The sequence below is a fragment of the Onychostoma macrolepis genome, chromosome 05 (assembly GCF_012432095.1).
Source record: "Onychostoma macrolepis isolate SWU-2019 chromosome 05, ASM1243209v1, whole genome shotgun sequence".
In the NCBI taxonomy this organism is placed as follows: Eukaryota; Metazoa; Chordata; class Actinopteri; order Cypriniformes; family Cyprinidae; genus Onychostoma; species Onychostoma macrolepis.
The window spans coordinates 18,636,765-18,657,679 of NC_081159.1; the positions used below are offsets into that span (position 1 = coordinate 18,636,765).

The 20,915-nt window shown below is 36.4% G+C and overlaps 2 protein-coding genes across 2 annotated transcripts; one reads left to right on the forward strand and one right to left on the reverse strand.

Annotated features, from left to right (window-relative positions):
- Positions 1-862: 862 nt before the first annotated feature.
- On the reverse strand, positions 863-5,091 carry ccn1l1 (cellular communication network factor 1, like 1). Its single transcript, XM_058776773.1, has 5 exons — positions 4,866-5,091; positions 4,035-4,248; positions 3,049-3,396; positions 2,629-2,831; positions 863-1,979 (listed from the first exon to the last, which is right to left on the reverse strand). The coding sequence occupies exons 1-5, from the start codon at positions 4,950-4,952 to the stop codon at positions 1,668-1,670; spliced, it is 1,164 nt and encodes a 387-aa protein (XP_058632756.1). The 5' UTR covers positions 4,953-5,091; the 3' UTR covers positions 863-1,667.
- Positions 5,092-18,920: 13,829 nt separating this feature from the next.
- On the forward strand, positions 18,921-20,805 carry pole3 (polymerase (DNA directed), epsilon 3 (p17 subunit)). Its single transcript, XM_058775660.1, has 5 exons — positions 18,921-19,096; positions 19,299-19,379; positions 19,564-19,649; positions 19,734-19,852; positions 19,974-20,805. Exons 2-5 carry the CDS (start codon positions 19,314-19,316, stop codon positions 20,147-20,149), a joined length of 447 nt encoding a protein of 148 aa, XP_058631643.1. The 5' UTR covers positions 18,921-19,096; positions 19,299-19,313; the 3' UTR covers positions 20,150-20,805.
- Positions 20,806-20,915: the final 110 nt, after the last annotated feature.

Sequence of the window (20,915 nt, forward strand, 5' to 3'; positions counted from 1 at the left end):
TTGAAGAATAATGTTATAATAACATAATATTGCACTACGATTGAATTTTTATCGTTTATCTAATAGGCCCTACAATAAAATGGAGCTAAATGGAGATTAACACATCCCGGTTTTATGTATAATGCAGTGACAGAATATGATAATAAATAACAGTTTCCACTCTAAAGTTATTTTTTGTCATTTTAGCCAATAGAGGGCGCTAATATTCACATTTAAACTGAAGCTATTCAATAGATGAACAAGAACATGAATTCATATCTTTCCTGTTTTAATTAACGTTTTTATGCGTATTCAAATAATGAAGTAACGTACAGAGCCTTAAATACAGAAACGTTTTAAAAGAAGCACTTAAGACTGGATAAAACTACACAGGACATAACAATGGAAGACTGTGACTGTGTGTATTTAATAGACTCGGTCATAAGCGGTGATTGTTACCCGACATACAGCAAAAAAACATGTGCTGACTAATCAATGAGTGACAAATGTTCACAGTGTGTGTGGCTCAAATGTTCTGTGAGAGTGTCTGTGGGATTGTACGGCCATCATCACATATTTACACCTGCCATCCTCAACACATTCAGACATTTCCTGTTCCTCTGTCATGTCAGTGCTGAAAGTCTCAGATGTCTGTGAGAAAGTGAGAGACAGAGATAAAGCAGAGAAATATAACAGTGGCAACACAAAAGTCATTTAGAAAAACTGACCTGGCCATGTTATGTGTTCTAATGGAAGTGTAAGTGAGTGTTTTTAGAAGACACATCTTTTTTATGATTAATGACATTATTCTATTCTATTCACTTTTTTTGTCAATATCATACACAAACAACACAAAGCCAAAACGTAAATTGTAATACATTTTATTTACAGAATGAAACTATTACAATTATACATAATGTATTTGCTCCATATTTGTTATTTGCCATTCACCTCAAAAAACTGAGGTTTGAATATGACACTTCACAAGAATTGAAGTCTGTTAAATATTATAAAATACAAATAAACAAAGCATCATATATGTACAGTGGGATTAATTTACACTATATACAGTAAATCTGTTTTTATGAATACAACAAAAGGGCATGAATATTGAATTATTAATGTGTGTGTGTGTGTGTGTGTGTGTGTGTGAACTGGTATATATGGTTTATGAGGACACAAATCTGTATAATAACATGGTTACTACAACGTGAAGGTGGTTTATGAGGACACTGCCTATGTCCTCGTAAACCAAAAGGCTTAAAAAACATACTAAATGGTGTTTTTTTGAAAATCTAAAAATACAGACAGTTTCCTGTAAGGGGTAGGTTTAGGTGTAGGGTTGGTGTAGGACAATAGCACATACAGTAAGTACAGTATAAAAACCATTACGCCTATGGAGAGTCCCCGTAAACCACATATGCCAGACTGTGTGTGTGTGTGTGTGCTATATTATGGTATGGATTACCTCAAACAACTGCTTTACAGTCATAATTTATCTCCTGTGTCACTACAGCATACCTGATAAAACAGCTATGACAAACCCGTTTCTAAGCTTTACACATATTATTGCTATATTGAGACTGCTGTTGTAATAATGAATGCTGGGCTAAAACATTTCCACAGAAAATTTGGTACAGTAGATAGAAAAGTGATAAAATGCTTTTGAATGTGCTCTTGAGCTGAAGTCAGTGTGCGTATGTGTGTATATCATTTGGCAGACTGAAGAACTCTGCTTGTGATGACAGGCCCTGTCTGCTGTTTCTTTGACTGCAGCTGCAGCGCTGTATCCACATGACGTTGCGGGTAAAATCGTCTCGTTCTGGCTCGGGACAGTGAAAGTGTAGAGGGATTGTACGTGTCACAGAGGGAACACAGAAGCGACCGTCTGAGCAGGATCCACATGAACGAGGCTGGTAGCGGCGAGCAGTGAAGCATCCTGCAAATACGATCTGCACAGGTTTTGGTGATCGTGTGGTTCTCTGACACTTCTTTCCTTTCTGAGTGAAGGAATGGAGTGGAGGAGAAAGAGAGAGGGAAATCTACTTCAGTAACAGAACAGAAGCCGTTGATCAAACATCAAAATGAAAATATCAAAAGTATTAATATTATTAAAATTATAAAAATCTAAGCAGATGACATTTATTAGTTTTATATTGTTTAAAAATTATACTGTTTAAATTTGATATTTATATTCTTTATGGTATTCACAGATAAAGTTTAAATTATACAAGTATTTAGTATTCATTAATCATTTGAATTAGCTTTTAATTTTATATATATTTTTTTATTTTAAGTTTTAATAAATGTGTTACATGTAGTTGTCATTTTATTTCAGTTTTAATAATTTTAGTACTTCAGCGTAAACATTTAATTCAGTTTTTCATCTAATTTACATATTATTTAGCTAAAACAAATTGTAATAGTTTTAGTTATAATAATAAATTAAATGTAATATATATATATATATATATATATATATATCAATTTTGTAATTTTATATTGTTTAAATATTATATTTTAGAATGCTTAAATATTATAGCCTATTACAAAGTTAAAAATATTTAGAAAATGTATTTTATTTTATAATGTTACATTTTTAAAAATGCTAAAAAAAAAAAATTATATCTGACTACAGACATCACTTACCTTCAGTGATGGTGCAGAGTTTATGCCACACTCTCGTATCTGACAGAGCCTTGTTTCACTGACGAGCCGACACTCAGGATTACTATTGGTTACACGGCTGGACACGCCCATTCCACAGGTGGCTGAGCACGGGGACCAATCAGTGACCTGCAGTAAGCAGGTGGGTGGAAGGATGGGGTGGGACTCAGAGGATGAAATCCACTCTAAGAAAAAAAAAAGAATATGGTGAATAAGCTTGTAATTCCTAAAAATAGCCGGTGTATATAACCATGATTCATTTTTTTCTGTGCGCAAAAGTTAGAAAACACTGCTGTACATCATACTTTTTAATAGAAATGTATTCTTTATGTCATTTGTTTCTTTATCAGTTTTTTTTTCTGTAGGCTACATTACATTTTAATGCCAGTGTTATTCATCTACCTTGATAAGGGGCTGTTGCACTGCTGTCCCAAGAAATAGATGGAGCTACAAGTAACTCGTTGCCTGTTATGTCTGTGTGCTTTTGTGGATGTGCGTCAGGCAACGGCCCCACTTCGGCAATGCGGTTGTCATCATCGCACACCCACTCCTGGCAGCAGCGGCCGGGCAGTTTGGTGAGGCGGCCGCGGGAACAGCGCCAGTCGGGTAGAGAGATGTGTTGTGGGCACAGTGGGACGCAGCCGACTACTCCATCAACACACGTGCACTGATGCTCACAAGTTGGCTGAAAGTCCTCGCCGTGCTGATAGACCCGTCCATCCAGCTCACAAGGGCGACCCTGAGCCTCAGCTAGACAGAATTAACAGTAATATTGCTTGTTTAGCATGAGTGCCATGTATAATAAATATTAGACAAGATTAGGCTAAGTCCAGTAAATCACTTTAGACCTTTTTTTAAAATGTATTTATCTAATATTTATATCTTATTTCAGTGAGCTAAAACGATTTTTAATAGTTTAGTTTTAACAATAACAGCACTGTCTAAATATATAACCCTGGACCACAAAACCAGTCACAAGGGTCAATTTTTTGAAATTGAGATCATCTGAATAAATAAGCTTTCCACTGATGTATGGTTTGTTAGGATAGGGCAATACAACTGGCCGAGATACAACTAGGCTGTTTGAAAATCTGGAATCTGAGGGTGCAAAAATATTGAGAAAATCACCTTTAAAGTTGTCCAAATGAAGTTCTTAGCAATGCATATTACAAATCAAAAATTAAGTGTTGATATAGGCCTATTTACAGTAGGAAATGTACAAAATATCTTCATGGAACATGATATTTACTTAATGATTTATAGCATAAAAGAAAAATTGACAATTTTGATCCATACAATGTATATTTTTGGCTATTGCTACAAATATACCCGTGCTACTTATGCCTGGTTTTGTGGTCCAGGGTCACAATGTCCTTTATTCCTCTTACCTCTACACAAGCCTCTGTTGGGGTCTCCATCAGCCTTTAGGTGGCAGCGCAGTCCTTTGATGTGGTCGCAGGGCTCGGCAGGGCTGCAGTCTTGGTTAAACTGCCTGGCACAGACCCGACAGCACCCACAAGAGTCCAGAACCGAACTGATACCAGGAGGACACGAGGGGGGCGAGGAAGGACAAGAGCATTTCAGTGGACAGCCTCTCTGCGCCTGAGAAAGCACAGAAGGAAACAAGTAAGGACTGATTTTGAAATACACTAGCCTATGAGACATTTTTCTTTCTCCCATCCCATAAATCAAGAGATAATAAGTTGCTTTCACTTAAAAATGTAAAAAAAAAAAAAAGTTTAAAATGAGTTTAAAATGCCATCGTTTTGCAATAAAGCAGATGATTTAATGCAGTATAACCTCCTTAACCACTATAAAGTCATTATAAATTCATTCTGTCTCTATATTAGACCACATACAAGAATAGTACTGGCTATTAAGGCGAAAAAGTGGATTCAATGCCCCATCACTCCCTGAACTAAAATGCTGTAATAGATGCTTAATATAAAAACTGGAGGAAATTTTTGTGTAGAAGAAATATAACTCCCTTAAACACTCTTTGTTTATTAGGGTAATAAAAAAAAAAAATTGTTATATATTTTTTTAATTTAGTCTACTCCTTTAACTTGCACCTCAAAAGGTGTGCGTTTGTTTTACTACTTTATTATACCTGTGCATATTACCAATGGTAATGGTAGTTTGCTACATTTGTTTTCAGTTATATTAAAGTCTACCTGAATGCATTCAAGTTCAAACCATCAAACAGAGCAAAAACTCACCTCCGCAGCGGTCCATAACAGCAGCACCAGTGTGATGAAATGTCCTTGCCTTAGTATGCTCCTCAGCGGGGACATAGTTAGTTTCATTCAAAATGTTTCAGTTTGTGCTCTGTTTGGATGAGTTACAAAGTAGTGTTTCAGATGTTCAAAAAGTGCCTTCTGATTTACAGCCCCTCTGCGTCTGTCAGTTCAAAAAGAATTTGACTGGTTGGCAATCCACACTCGCCCCTTTCTCTTGAAGCCTGTTTGGGAATTGGTAAATGCATAAAACTGTAAAGCTCTGCTCTCACTAGATTCCCTTAGAAACTGCCACTTTTATAGACAGCTGTGCACAGCCAGCCCCCTCTGACATCACACACACACACACACACACACACACAGAGATTTGACAGGTCACTTTAGACATAGAAAGAAAAAGATAGAAAATTTATTTTCCTTTCTCCTTATTTTTCCTTGTCTCTTTTATAACGAATTAATGGTAAGAACAAACATCTTTAGATATATACTTGTATTACTATCTTCTTTTACCCTCTCTAACTATCACATTAGATAGACAGCAGATGAAAACTAGAGCTGGAGAAACTGCTAGAAATATTGAAAGGTGTTTGTGTCTGATTTCAGGAATTAGTATGGGTTGTTGTGAAATACAGGAAAGGTAGTCTAGCACATTTTGGTCAGAGGAGAGTCCAGTGACACACACACACACTGAGCAATCCCTCTCACTTCCCCTGCAGACAGCACAGACAGTTCGTCAGACAGCACTCGCTCTCTCGCAGCGGCGGCGAGACATCACACACACATGGCACATAGCTGCCGGTCCGTTCAGTGACGTACTGCATCCACTCACAAAATCTGAGTGAGAGAAGGAAAGAAAGAGAGGAAAATCATATGTATGAAAGAGTAGGTGGTGTGAAAATGTCACTGTGTGGAGCTTTTCATTCATTCCTTTGACAAACGTGTCAGAAGAGCAGCTGGAATGACATTCCCCGATGAAGCACTGATGTGACATCTACAGGGTTAGAGCTGAAGTCTGATGGAGATGAGTCACAGCATATGCAGCAAATGACTGTAATGACTGATAATAGAGTCATATGGCAGGAATTTGAACAAGTTCAAGGAGACACCAAACAGGTGAATCTTAGTTAGGACACACACTGTAAGGATGTATTTGTGGCACCATGATGCAAAAGCTTGGCCTTCATGCGCAATTTATGAAACATCAATGATTAGAAAATGATTTGTAAGAGGTTTCGAAATTTCCTATAATAACATGTGTGCATTAAAATCCAGGTCACAAGTTCTTCTCTTAAAGAGATCATACAAAAACAAATTCTTGGCATCATTTACACACCTTCGTTATTGATATTCTCAAAAAGTGTTTTGTTTTTGTCCATTCAGTTAAAGTCAGTTTTGGATCTCATTGGCTTTTACTGTATGGACATGAAGAATTTAAAGCTTCTTCAGAATATCTTCTTTTGTGTTCAAAAAAGTTTGGAATAACATGAGGGTGAGTCAAACTTTTGCTCTGTGATTAGTTTATTTAACTCGTCTTTAATCTGTACATGCATCACAAAAGTATTTTTAAACATTTTTTATTTCTGAACGTCATGAACATTTCCACCACAGTGTCATCTGTTTTGTGGTTAATAATTGTTCTCTGTGCCTTATTTTTGGGTCCAATGCAAGTCATAATAATTATTTTAAGGTCCAATTCTTGCATTAACTACATCATTAACTAAGCCATTAACTACAACTTTTGCCACAATAAACTATTCATTTGTTGCTTATTAATATGGTAGTTGTTATAAGTTTAGGTATTGGGTAGGATTAGGGATGTAGAATATGGTCATGCACATTGTGTGCTTTAAGTACTAATAAACAGCCAATATGTTAATAATAGGCATGCTAAGCAACTTAATAGTGAGAATTGGTCCCTATACTAGAGTGTTACCAAAGCGCTTTACCAAGAGAATAAGTTATACTCACATACTACCATAAAATTATCATTTTATAGAGTGAAAATAATAGTAAATCATGCAATTTACTGTTTTTAAATTGTCAGCACAATACTTCAGACCAACAAATGAGACCACAATGACATGACAAGCAATTAGGAACTACAAATGTACAAATCAAATCTTGGGTGTCCCATATTACTCAATATCTTAAATTACCTTAATTGACCCTTGTTCCTACGTACTTCTAATTTTAAGTATGAGTTTGAGTATTTGTCAGACAAAACAGATGGCCATCCTGAATGCTAAAAGAAGGGAAAATAAAGATAAAAACATATACATATGTTTGTTGATGTCTGGAACATCTACAGTGCATTGCTATGAAAACAGTCAAGTGAGGGATCAGCAGCTCTGCACATTAGCAAGAGAAGCATGTCAAAACTGCACAGTGGGAAATCAGTGTGTATATATTCGTCTGTCTGCCTGGGGACAGAATAATAAAAGTCTTGCCTAAAAATAGAAGTAAAAAAGCAATAGGGATTGAACCAACTAATAAACGAATACCATGGCAACACTTAGACTTGCCACACAGAGTCTGCAAAGCAATGGAAACTACGTCTGCTGAAACCAAAACAATCTCAAAACAGTATGAATCAAAATCACTGAAAAGAAAAAATCTATCTAAAGACAAGCATTTATACTCGAGGAAAACTGACCTAATTCCTTAAATTGAAACCTGTCTTTTTAAAGCGGAAAAAGAACTAAGATCTCAGCAAATGTCCAGATCACATCTCACCCAAAACCAAAAGGAAAACATACTGTACTCATATTTTGCATGAAGCAGACAATCTACAGACAATAACCTTAGATTTATTTTATTAATTTTTTTTGCATTGTGCTGTTGCAAATTACATTTTATTCAATTTATAAATTTTTTTTACTCAATTCTCATTTTTCTAATGCATTATTTTTGAGGATTCTTATTATAAAGTCATGCAAATGACTGTAAAAATACTGTAAATAATTGTTTTGCAATTTTTATTAATACAAATCAATTAATTCTTAAACAAAGTCTATACATCAAATGTTACCATGATATATAAATACAATAAAATGTATATATTGTTCAATAATCAAGAGAATTTGGAGGGGGGTAAATGAATTCATCAAATTCAAAGCAAAGTGTTCTAATAGTAGACTTTTTCTTTTAAATAAATATAAAATGTGACCTTGAGACCCTTTCGTGAGATTGTTGTTGAACATTCTGATGCTTAGATCAAACATGAAATTTCCACTCAGTAAATGACTAAGAGTTGCAGCTGGTAAGTGTGTGAGAGGGAAACTGCTGGGAACCGATTTGTGCCCCTGGAGCTGTTTAGCTTTGCTGTTTAATGCAACAACATCTTTAAATGTTCCTGGAATTAATCCCCTAAACACACCAGAGATGGAAAAAATTAAGCCACATGTGCCAATATTAACTCCCCAAATATGTATCTTTCCCCTCTATACATCCGTTTTTCAACACAAACTCACCTTGTATCAACAACACCTCTTTTATGATATTGTTCAGAGGGCAGCTGAAATATGCCACTTTCAGGCCAACATAATCAAACAGACGGTTGGTGAGTCAAAAAAACTGAAAGGGTTCAAAATACTGGCATGAAATACCAGGCATGGTGTGAAACACTTAGCAGATACCAAGGATACCTTAGGATTATTCATGGAACTGTTTGCAGGATTTGACGATTCGCTTAAGAATGCTCAACGTTCATAAATCACACTGGGGAGAAAAAAAAAGAATTATTTTTGCAGTTGAGAATTTTGCAAAGGTTACAGTAGCTATGTTAGGACTAGAAGAAGTAGACTCAACAGGAACTCAAGCAACCCTTTGTGTTTGCGTACGTGTATGTGTTTGTGTGTGCACATTCTTGTCTGGATATTTAGAGATTCCTTCAATTTCCAGAGAGTGAAGGTCAGTTTATCGAGTGTTTGCATGTCTGAGTGAATGCACATACACGAGATTGACTAGGTATATGCGGTAACCAGCTTGTGATGGATAGAGAAGTTCAGGTTCCATCTGACCCTACACTGTTGGTCTGTATTCAGTGCTGGGCGCTCTCTGACAGGCTCATGCATCATCACAGAGCCGCCTCTGTTTGTTTGCTTCTGATGAGCCCTGTGCCCAATGTGTACAGAGCATCCCAACTTTTTCCACTGCCAGTGCTGTGCAAAAAGACATTCCTCAAATGACGTCTGTTCAGAATGCTTTATTTCATTTCAAAACTGACACATTAATCGGAATCATTTTTGAGCCAAGGTACACTTCTGGAGTCAAGCTGCCTTGAGTAGTCTAAAAAAGTTGGTATATAAGATATATACTGATATATAAAACTGAAGATATCTGAAGTAATTGTCACTACAGTTGGTAACTATTCACATACTGTCTAGTAGTCATTTGGTTTGAAACTCACTTCACAACCGTAAAAAAGGAGGTTTGAATATGAGATGTATGATATTCATATTGCATTTGTGAAATGTTGTAACTGTCACAGTTGTGTCACTTCAACTGCCATTCACAGCTCCTCTCCTGGTAGTATCCATTGAATTCTCCAGAATCTTGGCGGAAGTAGTAGGACATCCAGCTACTTTTTTGCCTGCTGTTTTCAGACATACTACTCTTTTGGCGTACTCTTTTTGCATACTATATAGTATGGAAGTAGGCATATCAGACGCAGCATGTGGCAAAAGATGGCTCCAGCTGCATTTGTATGAAATGTGAGAAAGCGAGTCTGTGGTGTGATACGAGGGACATGAAAGTAGCACCGCTTTCAGTTACCTGGATGAGTGGTATGATGGTGCTTTCAATGTCCCCTTCAGGTGGAGTCAGAAAATTTCAAATGCATGAATGACCCAGCAAAGTCATATATACAAGTGGGAATTTGACTTTTAGACACATACGAGTTGTCGAGCTGTGCCGTTGTAAGGGCTGTGTCAATTTGAAACATGACAGAAACAACAATTACGAAAAGAAGTTTATTCAAGTGTGCTATTAGTATACTTCTTTTAAACTAAAAAAGGAAAGTATACTTTTAGTCTACTTTTTATGTACCTCTCAGAACTGGGCTTTATGTACTTCTAAGAAATATACTTAAAATGACATTTAAGTACTTGACTTTTACTTGGAAAAAGTCTAAATATATTTGAGCTATACTTGTGATCCTAAAATCCGTGTTTTCATTGTTATATGGTAGGGGGCGCTAGTATACATCTTCTGTACAGAATTTCCAAAAAAACACAAGTGAAGAAGAAACCGAAACAACAGATGCTTCCACATATAATCTAACACGATCATCAGACATAAACCGCATCAAAACTGTGTAACGTTATGGAATAAAATGCCGACCGATAAAGAGGTAATAATTGTCAAGCTTTGGGGTATTGATCTACGTTTTGATTATATCATTCATTATCTTTTTTTCAGCTTTTTGTTCAAAATGTTGTTTATTTCTTTATTTTTTATTTATGAAACTTACCCACATTCAAGTGTTTAAAAAAGAATGCAAGAAGCTAGAATAAAAAGGTTTTGTTTACAAGCAGATACTCTTCTTTCTTTTGATGTTTTGTATGTTCAGATATTCATAAATATATACAAATTAATACCTAAATAGGGACATAGTGTCACGCTCCTGGACTGTTTTGTTGTGTTTTTGCTCCCCATGTGTTCCCTGTGTCCCAGTTTCTCCCTCATGTTGATTGTTGATTTGATTCCAGTTGTGTCTCGTCTTCCTCCCTGATTGTCCTGTGTATTTAAGGTCTTGTCCTTTCAGTTAGTTTGGTCAGTTCTTGAATGTCTTCTTCGTGCTCTATGTTTCCCCGTTGGATTATTCTCTTGTTTGTGAATTCCTTGTCTCCTCGTTCCTGGCTTCCTTGACTCCTTGAATTGTGACACATAGTAGTATACTTAAAGTATGACGTAAAGTTCACTTAAAAAAAAAACTTACGAGTATACTTTCAGTATAAAACTACTAAACTAGTAGTTTACTGAGACTGTACTGTACTTCAAAGTGTACTAAAAATGCTACTAGTATTTAATTAGTAAACTATCAGTATACCTTAAAAACATAGATGTAAACTAGTTGTGTACTCAAAGTTTACTACGGTTATACTTAAAGTATACTTTTATATACTAGAAAGTGGGCCAATTTAGTCCCAATAGTACACTTGCAAGTATACAACTGGTACACTGATATTTGTATACTTACTACATAAAGTATACTTTAAAATATACTTGAACTTTACTTAAGTATACAGTGGGTACGGAAAGTATTCAGACCCCCTTAAATTTTTCACTCTTTGTTATATTGCAGCCATTTGCTAAAACCATTTAAGTTCATTTTTTTTCCTCATTAATGTACACACAGCACCCCATATTGACAGAAAAACACAGACATTTTTGCAGATTTATTAAAAAAGAAAAACTGAAATATCACATGGTCCTAAGTATTCAGACCCTTTGCTGTGACACTCATATATTTAACTCAGCTGCTGTCCATTTCTTCTGATTATCCTTGAGATGGTTCTACACCTTGATTCGAGTCCAGCTGTGTTTGATTATACTGATTGGACTTGATTAGGAAAGCCACACACCTGTCTATATAAGACCTTACAGCTCACAGTGCATGTCAGAGCAAATGAGAATCATGAAGTCAAAGGAACTGCCTGAAGAGCTCAGAGACAGAATTGTGGCAAGGCACAGATCTGGCCAAGGTTACAAAAAAAATTCTGCTGCACTTAAGGTTCCTAAGAGCACAGTGGCCTCCATAATCCTTAAATGGAAGACGTTTGGGACAACCAGAACCCTTCCTAGAGCTGGCCGTCCGGCCAAACTGAGCTATCGGGGGAGAAGAGCCTTGGTGAGAGAGGTAAAGAAGAACCCAAAGATCACTGTGGCTGAGCTCCAGAGATGCAGTCGGGAGATGGGAGAAAGTTGTAGAAAGTCAACCATCACTGCAGCCCTCCACCAGTCAGGGCTTTATGGCAGAGTGGACCGACGGAAGCCTCTCCTCAGTGCAGGACACATGAAAGCCCGCATGGAGTTTGCTAAAAAACACCTGAAGGACTCCAAGATGCTGATGAGACCAAGATAGAACTTTTTGGCCTTAATTCTAAGCGGTATGTGTGGAGAAAACCAGGCACTGCTCATCACCTGTCCAATACAGTCTCAACAGTGAAGCATGGTGGTGGCAGCATCATGCTGTGGGGGTGTTTTTCAGCTGCAGGGACAGGACGACTGGTTGCAATCGAGGGAAAGATGAATGCGGCCAAGTACAGGGATATCCTGGACGAAAACCTTCTCCAGAGTGCTCAGGACCTCAGACTGGGCCGAAGGTTTACCTTCCAACAAGACAATGACCCTAAGCACACAGCTAAAATAACGAAGGAGTGGCTTCACAACAACTCCGTGACTGTTCTTGAATGGCCCAGCCAGAGCCCTGACTTAAACCCAATTGAGCATCTCTGGAGAGACCTAAAAATGGCTGTCCACCAACGTTTACCATCCAACCTGACAGAACTGGAGAGGATCTGCAAGGAGGAATGGCAGAGGATCCCCAAATCCAGGTGTGAAAAACTTGTTGCATCTTTCCCAAAAAGACTCATGGCTGTATTAGATCACAAGGGTGCTTCTACTAAATACTGACCAAAGGGTCTGAATACTTAGGACCATGTGATATTTCAGTTTTTCTTTTTTAATAAATCTGCGAAAATGTCAACAATTCTGTGTTTTTCTGTCAATATGGGGTGCTGTGTGTACATTAATGAGGGGGAAAAAATGAACTTAAATGATTTTAGCAAATGGCTGCAATATAACAAAGAGTGAAAAATTTAAGGGGGTCTGAATACTTTCCGTACCCACTGTACTTAATAAAATAGACTTGAATTATACTACTTTTTGGTAAGGGAATGAATACAACAGATTAATATTTATATCCACCTTATTTTGCAACGTGGAAGTAAGCTGTTTTCTGTGAATGTGCGGGACTTCGGCTTTATTAGCCGCTTTAAGGAAATAATGAGAAGAATCACAAAGTGCAGTAAATGGTAAAATAGTTTGCACTACAAACCAGTGTTTTATAATTGAGACAATACATTCAAATAAAATGATAAGAATCACCAGTTTGCAGTATCAAGCAGCAGAACAAGCTATTTAAATTACTACATTAAATTTAAAAAAAAATTGTGGATGGAAAGATAAGTGAGCAGAAACCACGTCTCTAGTAAATGGTTAAGAGTTCATTACTTTCAAGGTTTGCTTTAACAAAAACATTTAGATTTTGATTCTGATACCATAGGCTCAATAAGTGATAGGAATTTATAATTTTCATCATTTCAAATTCAGATATAGTTGTTTGGATTTATTGTTCACAATATAATTGTTTTGTCTTGCTTCCTGAATGTGTTTTGTGATAAAGAATGCCCAACTCGGTGTACAAGCTTTCCACATGCACTTGAAGGCAGCCTGTCAGAAAGATTGTATTTACAATTTGATTGCACACGAAGAACACCCCAAAGTCATAATTATGAGCGGGAAATGAGTTATTTTCCAAACTGGGGGCATAACAGTAAGAAAAAATGTTGGAAGCAGTGAATGCAGCATCTGTGGTTGAGGTGATTTGAATGTTGTGAGTATGTGTATGTGTGTATTTAATTTACAATAACACTAAGCTAAGATATAAAATACGAAGTCTGTAATGATGCTAATTTAGATCTACTGTAAAGTATATTTTTATCTGAACCTGCACTCCCCACATTTCTCGCAGACCATGTGAAAGTGATCTTTGCAGACAGAAACACTTTCTAAGCATAACTTATGGGCAGAGTTTGCACCTCTCCCTTCCTTCAGACCTTTAGCTTTCCTTTCCTGTGGCCTTTCTCTACTCTTCTACTGCATGTTACATTGCATACTGTCTGTGTAGGTTCTACATTTACAAACTTTATGAACGTTATAAAAAAATGCTTGCGTATGAATAAAGTATTATCAAGCATGCATGTGTATTGTAATAACGTACTACATCTGCTGCCGTGTTGGCATTTTCATGTGAGCTATAGAGTGTGTTACGTTGTTTCCCTGCCAATCAAGAATCCTTATCCATGGCCTGTGTGTAGTAAATGTCCATTGGATATGAACATCAAAATGTTCAAGATATTTCCTGTATATTCATAAGCGCATAATGTGTATTAGCTGTGTCTTCGCTGGCTTGAGCATGGAGTTTTCTGTCCCTCGCATTGCAGCATGTGGCCCCTTAACCTCATAAATAGGTCAGAAGTTCAAACAGGTGAAGGTGGTGTTCTCCACAGGTGTGTTTCAATGAGGTTCATTCAGACATTCGCTTCTCATCACTCACGTGAGCCTGTTATTCATTCAGTTTGAGTTCCTTCACTCTTTCAAAATGGATGTGTTGACAGCTGTAAGGAGAGCAGAACCACCCTCCTCCACTCCTCCACTGCCCAAACCTTCAACAACACAACTGTCCTCTGTGAAAGACAAGATCTCCAGGTGTGCAGTAGATATGAGGTGTAATAGAGGCATGGGTGAAGATGAGGATTAGAGGCGAGGCTGAGGTAACTGTTGATGGCAACTTGCAGCCAATGTTTTGGTTCTGCTCTTGGAAGCTAAAATATGTTGTTATGACAGCGAGAAACTCAGACTGCATAACAGTTTTTATCTTGCAAAAACCTGGGTCAATCGATGTAATTAATAATAGAAAAATGTAAACAGTCCTTAATAGAACACTCAGTAATTTTTTGTTAATGTTGTGCCGGCCAGTATGGTAATCATCTTGGAGTGACACATGCAAAGACTTCAATCATACTTGTAATTTTAGCAGTCCCCCATAAGTCTTTTATTCATTTTATTAGGCCATGATAAGTGCTGTTCATTTCTAACTTGTCTACAGACTTCTTCGAGCAAGCAGTTGTCTCTTTTATGCTATTTACAGTTTGTATAAAAGTATACAAAAGGTCAAATTAGATTCGCAAAAAGACTGTTTCCACTCATGAAAACGCTTTTTCCCACATGGAAACGGTGACTCAGGATGCATGAAAGAAAGCAGATTTTCATAATATAATAAAGAAAACAAATTATATGTTCATGATCTTTTAAAAAGGCTCCATGGATAGAGTTGTCATGTATTTTGATTGATTACAGACTCAATGAAAGCAATTGTGGTGATCATGTGAAATGTTGTATGCTGTGTTCTTTGTCAAGAACTGACAAAATAAAACGGAAACAGCTGGCAGAGAAAAAAGCACAATAAAATGCAGAGTCCAAACAAACGGTAAGTCAAGCATTTTAGTTATGCAATACATTACAAATACTAATATATAATACACATAATTTTTGACAAGTTCACATGTCCATTCCTGAAAGTATTAGAGGTAAACAGATTTATGAGATGTTTGAATACATTGTTAATATGATTTTACCTGTATGAAGATGCAAAGTACGAAGCGCTGATATATGAAAGTAAAATGTTCAGCGTTGAAACTGAGGAAAATCTGTATTATCTGCCGCCAACAGACATAAAATTAGACCACTGCAATCTCTTCACTTAGATAATTATTGTGAATCTAAGATATATTCGGTAACACTTTACAATAAGGTGTCATTTATTAACATTAGTTAATGTATTAACTAACATGAACAAACAATGAACAATGCATTTATTACACTATTTACTCATTTTTGTTAATGTTAATGAAAATACAGTTGTTCATTGTTTATTCATGATAGTTCACAGTGCATTAACTAATGTTAACAAACACAACTTGTGATTTTAATAATGCATTAGTAAATGCTGAAATTAACATTAACTAAGATTAATAAATGCTGTAGAAGTATTGTTCATTCTTAGTTCATGTTAACTAATGTTGTTGACTAATGAACCTTATTGTAAAGTGTTACCATATATTCCAATGCAAATTACCATCAACATAAGCCTTTGGGTGACCTCTTGAGAGAGAGGCCTGTCTGTCTTAAAGCAGAAGCAGACAAATGTCCAGACAATGATAGCAGTATTTATGTGTTCTTTTGGTTGTGGCCTTTCCTGAGAACATCTATTGGAGTGTGGTCGATGGACTTTCCTGTTTCTGTTAAAACTTTCTTGGTTGAACCTCGAAAGGAAATGAATGAGACTGGGGAACTCAGACTTCCTGTCCTTCCCTAGGAACTGTGACCTGTGGAAACACGTGACTAGGAGTTATAGTCATAATAAGTGATGGCCTTTATGGTGGAAGGTGAAAATTCCTACAAATATTGGTTGTAACACATTTGCTGAACTCATGGAAACACACTTCTCAAGAAAATGTCTGAGGAGTTTGGTACATGATTGGCCAAGTTTAGCACAACTAAACTTGTCATCAGCATTTATTTACAACATGTATATACTTGTTGGAAATTTCCATTTAATTAAAACAACAGTTTTGCGGTTTAAAATCCTGACCAAAAATCTGACCAAGCCTATACCCTTCCCTATTTTTGTCACTGTATTAGTCATCTGAATTTGTGAGACAATGGATTTTATTGTGGAATCCAGATACTAAAATGGATTTAATTTAGTAATTTATTTCAGGAAACTCCTAAAGACTCTTAAATGAAGTCATGATCAACTGGTTAAAAGCAACGGCAACAATTACACATCACCCTTTATAAAAAACAAGCTTTAGTCTCTGTTCCTTATAACGCAGGATGTGACAAAAGGTGGCTCCAGTTGCTTATATCTAACTACAAAAAATGAAAAAAAAAAAAAAATTACTGCTGAATAGTTGAGAAACATATTTTACTTTTGAATTCTTCTTGAAGTCCCATGTAGCATTATGCTGCTGTCTTAATAAAAAATGATAATAATAAATCCAGCTCTAGTCATGAAAATAACTGGAAAAAATAAACTGCATGTCTGCATCAATATCTGAAGGTTGAGTAACAGCTACACGTACAAATTTAATAGAAATAATTTGGAAATGTAAATAGTTTACATGTCACATAATACAGTTCAGTTGATTACTATGCATTTTTTAAATAATTTTTTTGCTCCTGTTTTGTTTAGAAAATCAAAATGAAGGAGACTGTTGCTTCGGAGGTGAGAGACTGCTTTAATTATTGTGTTTTTGATCAAAGTTATTGACAACCAGCATTTTCCTGTTGAATTTCATGGGAATCTGACACTGAAGGCCTATAAGCAGGGAAAGAAAATTGACTAATTAACAATTATTCCTACAATAGAGATGGTCTTAATTATATGAGAGAGAAGTATTATTAGTGACACCTGGTGTTGCTGTCACTACCGCCATGATACCAAAATCACTTCCACATTTTTCCATATCTATCAGTCCTAAATGTTATTCAGGTGTACAGATGCAGGAATGTTAGTGTTTATCTAATGATTTCCCATTGATAAAGAGAGCATTCCATTGGAAAATTCAAATATATGATTTGTGGTATTAGAAGACTAAACTTTGACCTCATTTAAGACCCAGAATAACATTGTTAAACGTGATGCCCTTCGTTAGACTGAATTAGATCCCTGTTATTAAGTCTGGTTTATCCTAATTAATCAAAACTCTACACCTACTCGGTTCACGAGCTAGTATTGTAAACTGCAGCCATGCTAAGTCATATTCAGAGCTAAAGATGTCATTTAAAACATGAGCATTTGAATGACATCATTGCCAGAGGGCAAAGAAAAAGAATGAAACTTTACCAATCTCTATAAAAAGACTACATGGTGTTAGATGTTAATTGCTTTGTGAGCTAATATGTGAAGCTAACCTCAACACATTTGATGAGCATCAAAGAAAGTGGGGAAAAATGTCATGGAAAGTCTTTGCCATTTACCACAATTGAGGTTGACACAACTGTATGGCAGACATTAAAGTGTGATAAAGATGTAAAAAAGCCACGCCCACCAGCAGTTCACTTTTATGTGTCTGTTCATTATGGAAAAATCTACATGCAATAGTGTACTATACTATTTCAGGGGGACCACACATGGAGACGAGAAAATATGCTTTATACACTAATTTATTTATTTATAAATCCATTTTATTTCACAAAGCCTAACCATTAATCATATGTAGCCAAACAATTTTCCACTTTTAAGAAAATGTATATCTAGATTAGATAGATACTTTAGGCTAATCAGGAAAATGTGATGCTATGTGATGAAAAAACTTTTTAAATAGTATTTATTTATTTATTTTCCATTATTTGCTTCTGGTCCAGCGAAGCAATGTGTCATGTTTCACATTTATTCTCACGCAAGCAATACTCTCAAACATTTGAAGCATATGCTATAAATGGAGATGATTTGAGAACATTAACAAACGCACTTGCAAGACCATGAAATTACTACTTTACATTCCGTGTAAATTGAGCAGTTGCACTGTATTGCTACGTGACCACTGCACATGAATCAGAAAGTCCCACTAATATGAAAATAAACACATTATTCATGTGGACTTGTTTTGAAATAAAATGAGCAAGAGGGAGAATTGTAAAGAAAAACAAAATGTTCACTTTGTACAGAGGTCCATTCTGACATTCTGAGTTTATTCTTCACACGATCTGAGTTGCAGATAAATAGAATTGCCATCTAAATGTTGCTAAGTGGCCCAAAAACAACAGCCCACAAGCCAACTGAAATCAACCACTGAAACAGCAAAATTGTTTTCCCCCGTTTTACTTCAATAAACCATATGCATTTTTTCATATCGAAAAACCCATATAAACTAAAATGTTGGGGATCTTCGGGAATTCCCTATATTTTTTAGAAGAGAAATTTTCAGTTCATGACTCAAATAAAAGTCTAAACCACAGTGACTTTTTTTTTCTTTTTTCTGAACGTATGCTAAATTAAGGACTACACACTGACAGGACTACAACTGCTACCAGGATGTGAACCGTCGTAGTAATTTAATGATAGCGCCTTAAAAAAACAAAACAAAAACAAAGGGACTTTGAAATTCACATTTGAGGTATTCAGTGTAATTTATATTACAGGTCAAACGAAAAAGTGCCATTTAATATGAAACCACTACAAATTGACGTGATAGCTGAACGGCTATTGGTTGGCGGGGCAGAGCAGTGAGAGGTGAAAGGTTAACGCATGGGTTTGGATGATCAAGCGGGCTGCAGAACACTGAAGCACACTAGCTTTTGTCCGTATTCGCTTGTTTTGTAGGGAATTGGTTTGCGGATACTTCATCTAACGCATATTTAAGGTAACGAAATTCGTTATTTAACGCACTTAAATCGTTTTAGATTGTAGTTGGTGCCAATTCACTCTCAGATAAGTTAGACGGCTAAGCTAACACAAAGTTTTCGCGGTTGTTCAGTTTGACATCAGATCACGCATGTTAATCAACACAATTCGGTTAATATTAAACAAAATACATTACACCGTCGTGTTGCATCTCTTTTAAGTGTGTATTCAGTGTAATGGCCGAGAGACCAGAGGACCTCAATCTTCCCAATGCTGTCATCACGCGGATTATAAAGGAGGCAGTAAGTGTCATCACACAGCTAGTTATTATGTAGCAGTGCTATATAATATAATGCTATAATAGCTCGCTTTAAATAGCCGAAAAGCAGCTAAAGAGAAAACCATAGAAGTTAAAGTGTCAAGTGAATTGTCTTTTTCAGTCATATTGTTTTTATTAATATGCAGTCAACCTGTCTTCGTGTTTAGTTGCCAGATGGAGTTAACGTCTCCAAGGAGGCACGAAGAGCGATATCTCAAGCAGCCAGTGTTTTCGTTCTCTATGCAACATCTTGGTAAGTCAGACGTTTTGTTTCGTTATGAGAAGCTGTACTCTGGCAACTACCCAAGTGTAACCTCCACTGTTTTGTTTACACCAGTGCAAACAATTTTGCTATGAAAGCAAAAAGGAAGACACTCAACGCTGGAGATGTGATGTCAGCTATGGAGGAGATGGAGTTTGAGCGTTTCTTGCAACCACTGCGGGAAGCACTTGAAGGTAAATGCTATATAAAACCAAAGACTTCAGGTCCAGAGATGTGAACTTTTAAAAGCATCTGACATATTTAATGTGTGTAACTGGTTTATGTGCGTAACTGGTTTATGTGCTGATGTTGCAGCTTACAAGAAAGGTCAAAAAGGCAAGAAGGAGGCATCTGAGCAAAAACGTAAGGACAAGGAGAAGAAGAACAGCATAGATGAGAACGACAAGAGTAGAGATGAAGAGGAAGACGAGCACATGGATGATGAGCAGGAGGGAGAGAATGAAGGAGAGGAAGAGGATGTGGAGAACTGAGAGCAAGCAGGATTTTTTTTTTTTATTTGTTCAGTCCGACCCGGTTTCCATCAACCATGGCAAATAATAGTTTCCACATTAATGGTGGGACAAGGACAAGCCTATGGTACTGAATACAAAGGTTTCACTTTATGAAATTGAGCAACTGTACAAAAACAATTGTAGCAACTTTCCTGCTGAGAGCTCCTTTGAATACAGTGAGGTATATTTCAAGAGAAATTTCACTTTAATCAGTTATGCATAACACAGTGATACCCACAGAGTTTTAAACAAATAAATGTACTCTTACTGGAGTCAAGAAATGGGAAAAATGTGATGCTTGTTAATGATTTAAGATGAGGAATTAAAGGTGAGCAGCTTGAAGTACTCAAACATTTTGTAAACAAAGTTTCTGCTGTTGTGAAACACTTATACCATGCCAGTTTGTAGCTCCAAAATATGGTACTCCTTAGAGACAGCAATATATTCCACTCATAACCAGTGAAGTACTTTTTGGCCATGTACACACTGCAAGTTTCAGGAGTGACAACTGCATTTAAATGCGGGAGTGAGTCCCGTAAATTATCATTGTGTGTATGGAACAGCAGTCACTCCTGCATTTGTAACCACAGCAACATTGTCATATCGCGAGAGTAAATAAAAAAATATTAAAATTAGCCGTTAGTCATTTTTTGGCTAAAGACTCGTCGATTTTAACTAAACTGCTGTGCTTTTTATATAAGTTCAGGAGGCTGCTTTAGAGCTCTGTCCTGCAGTGTTGCCATGT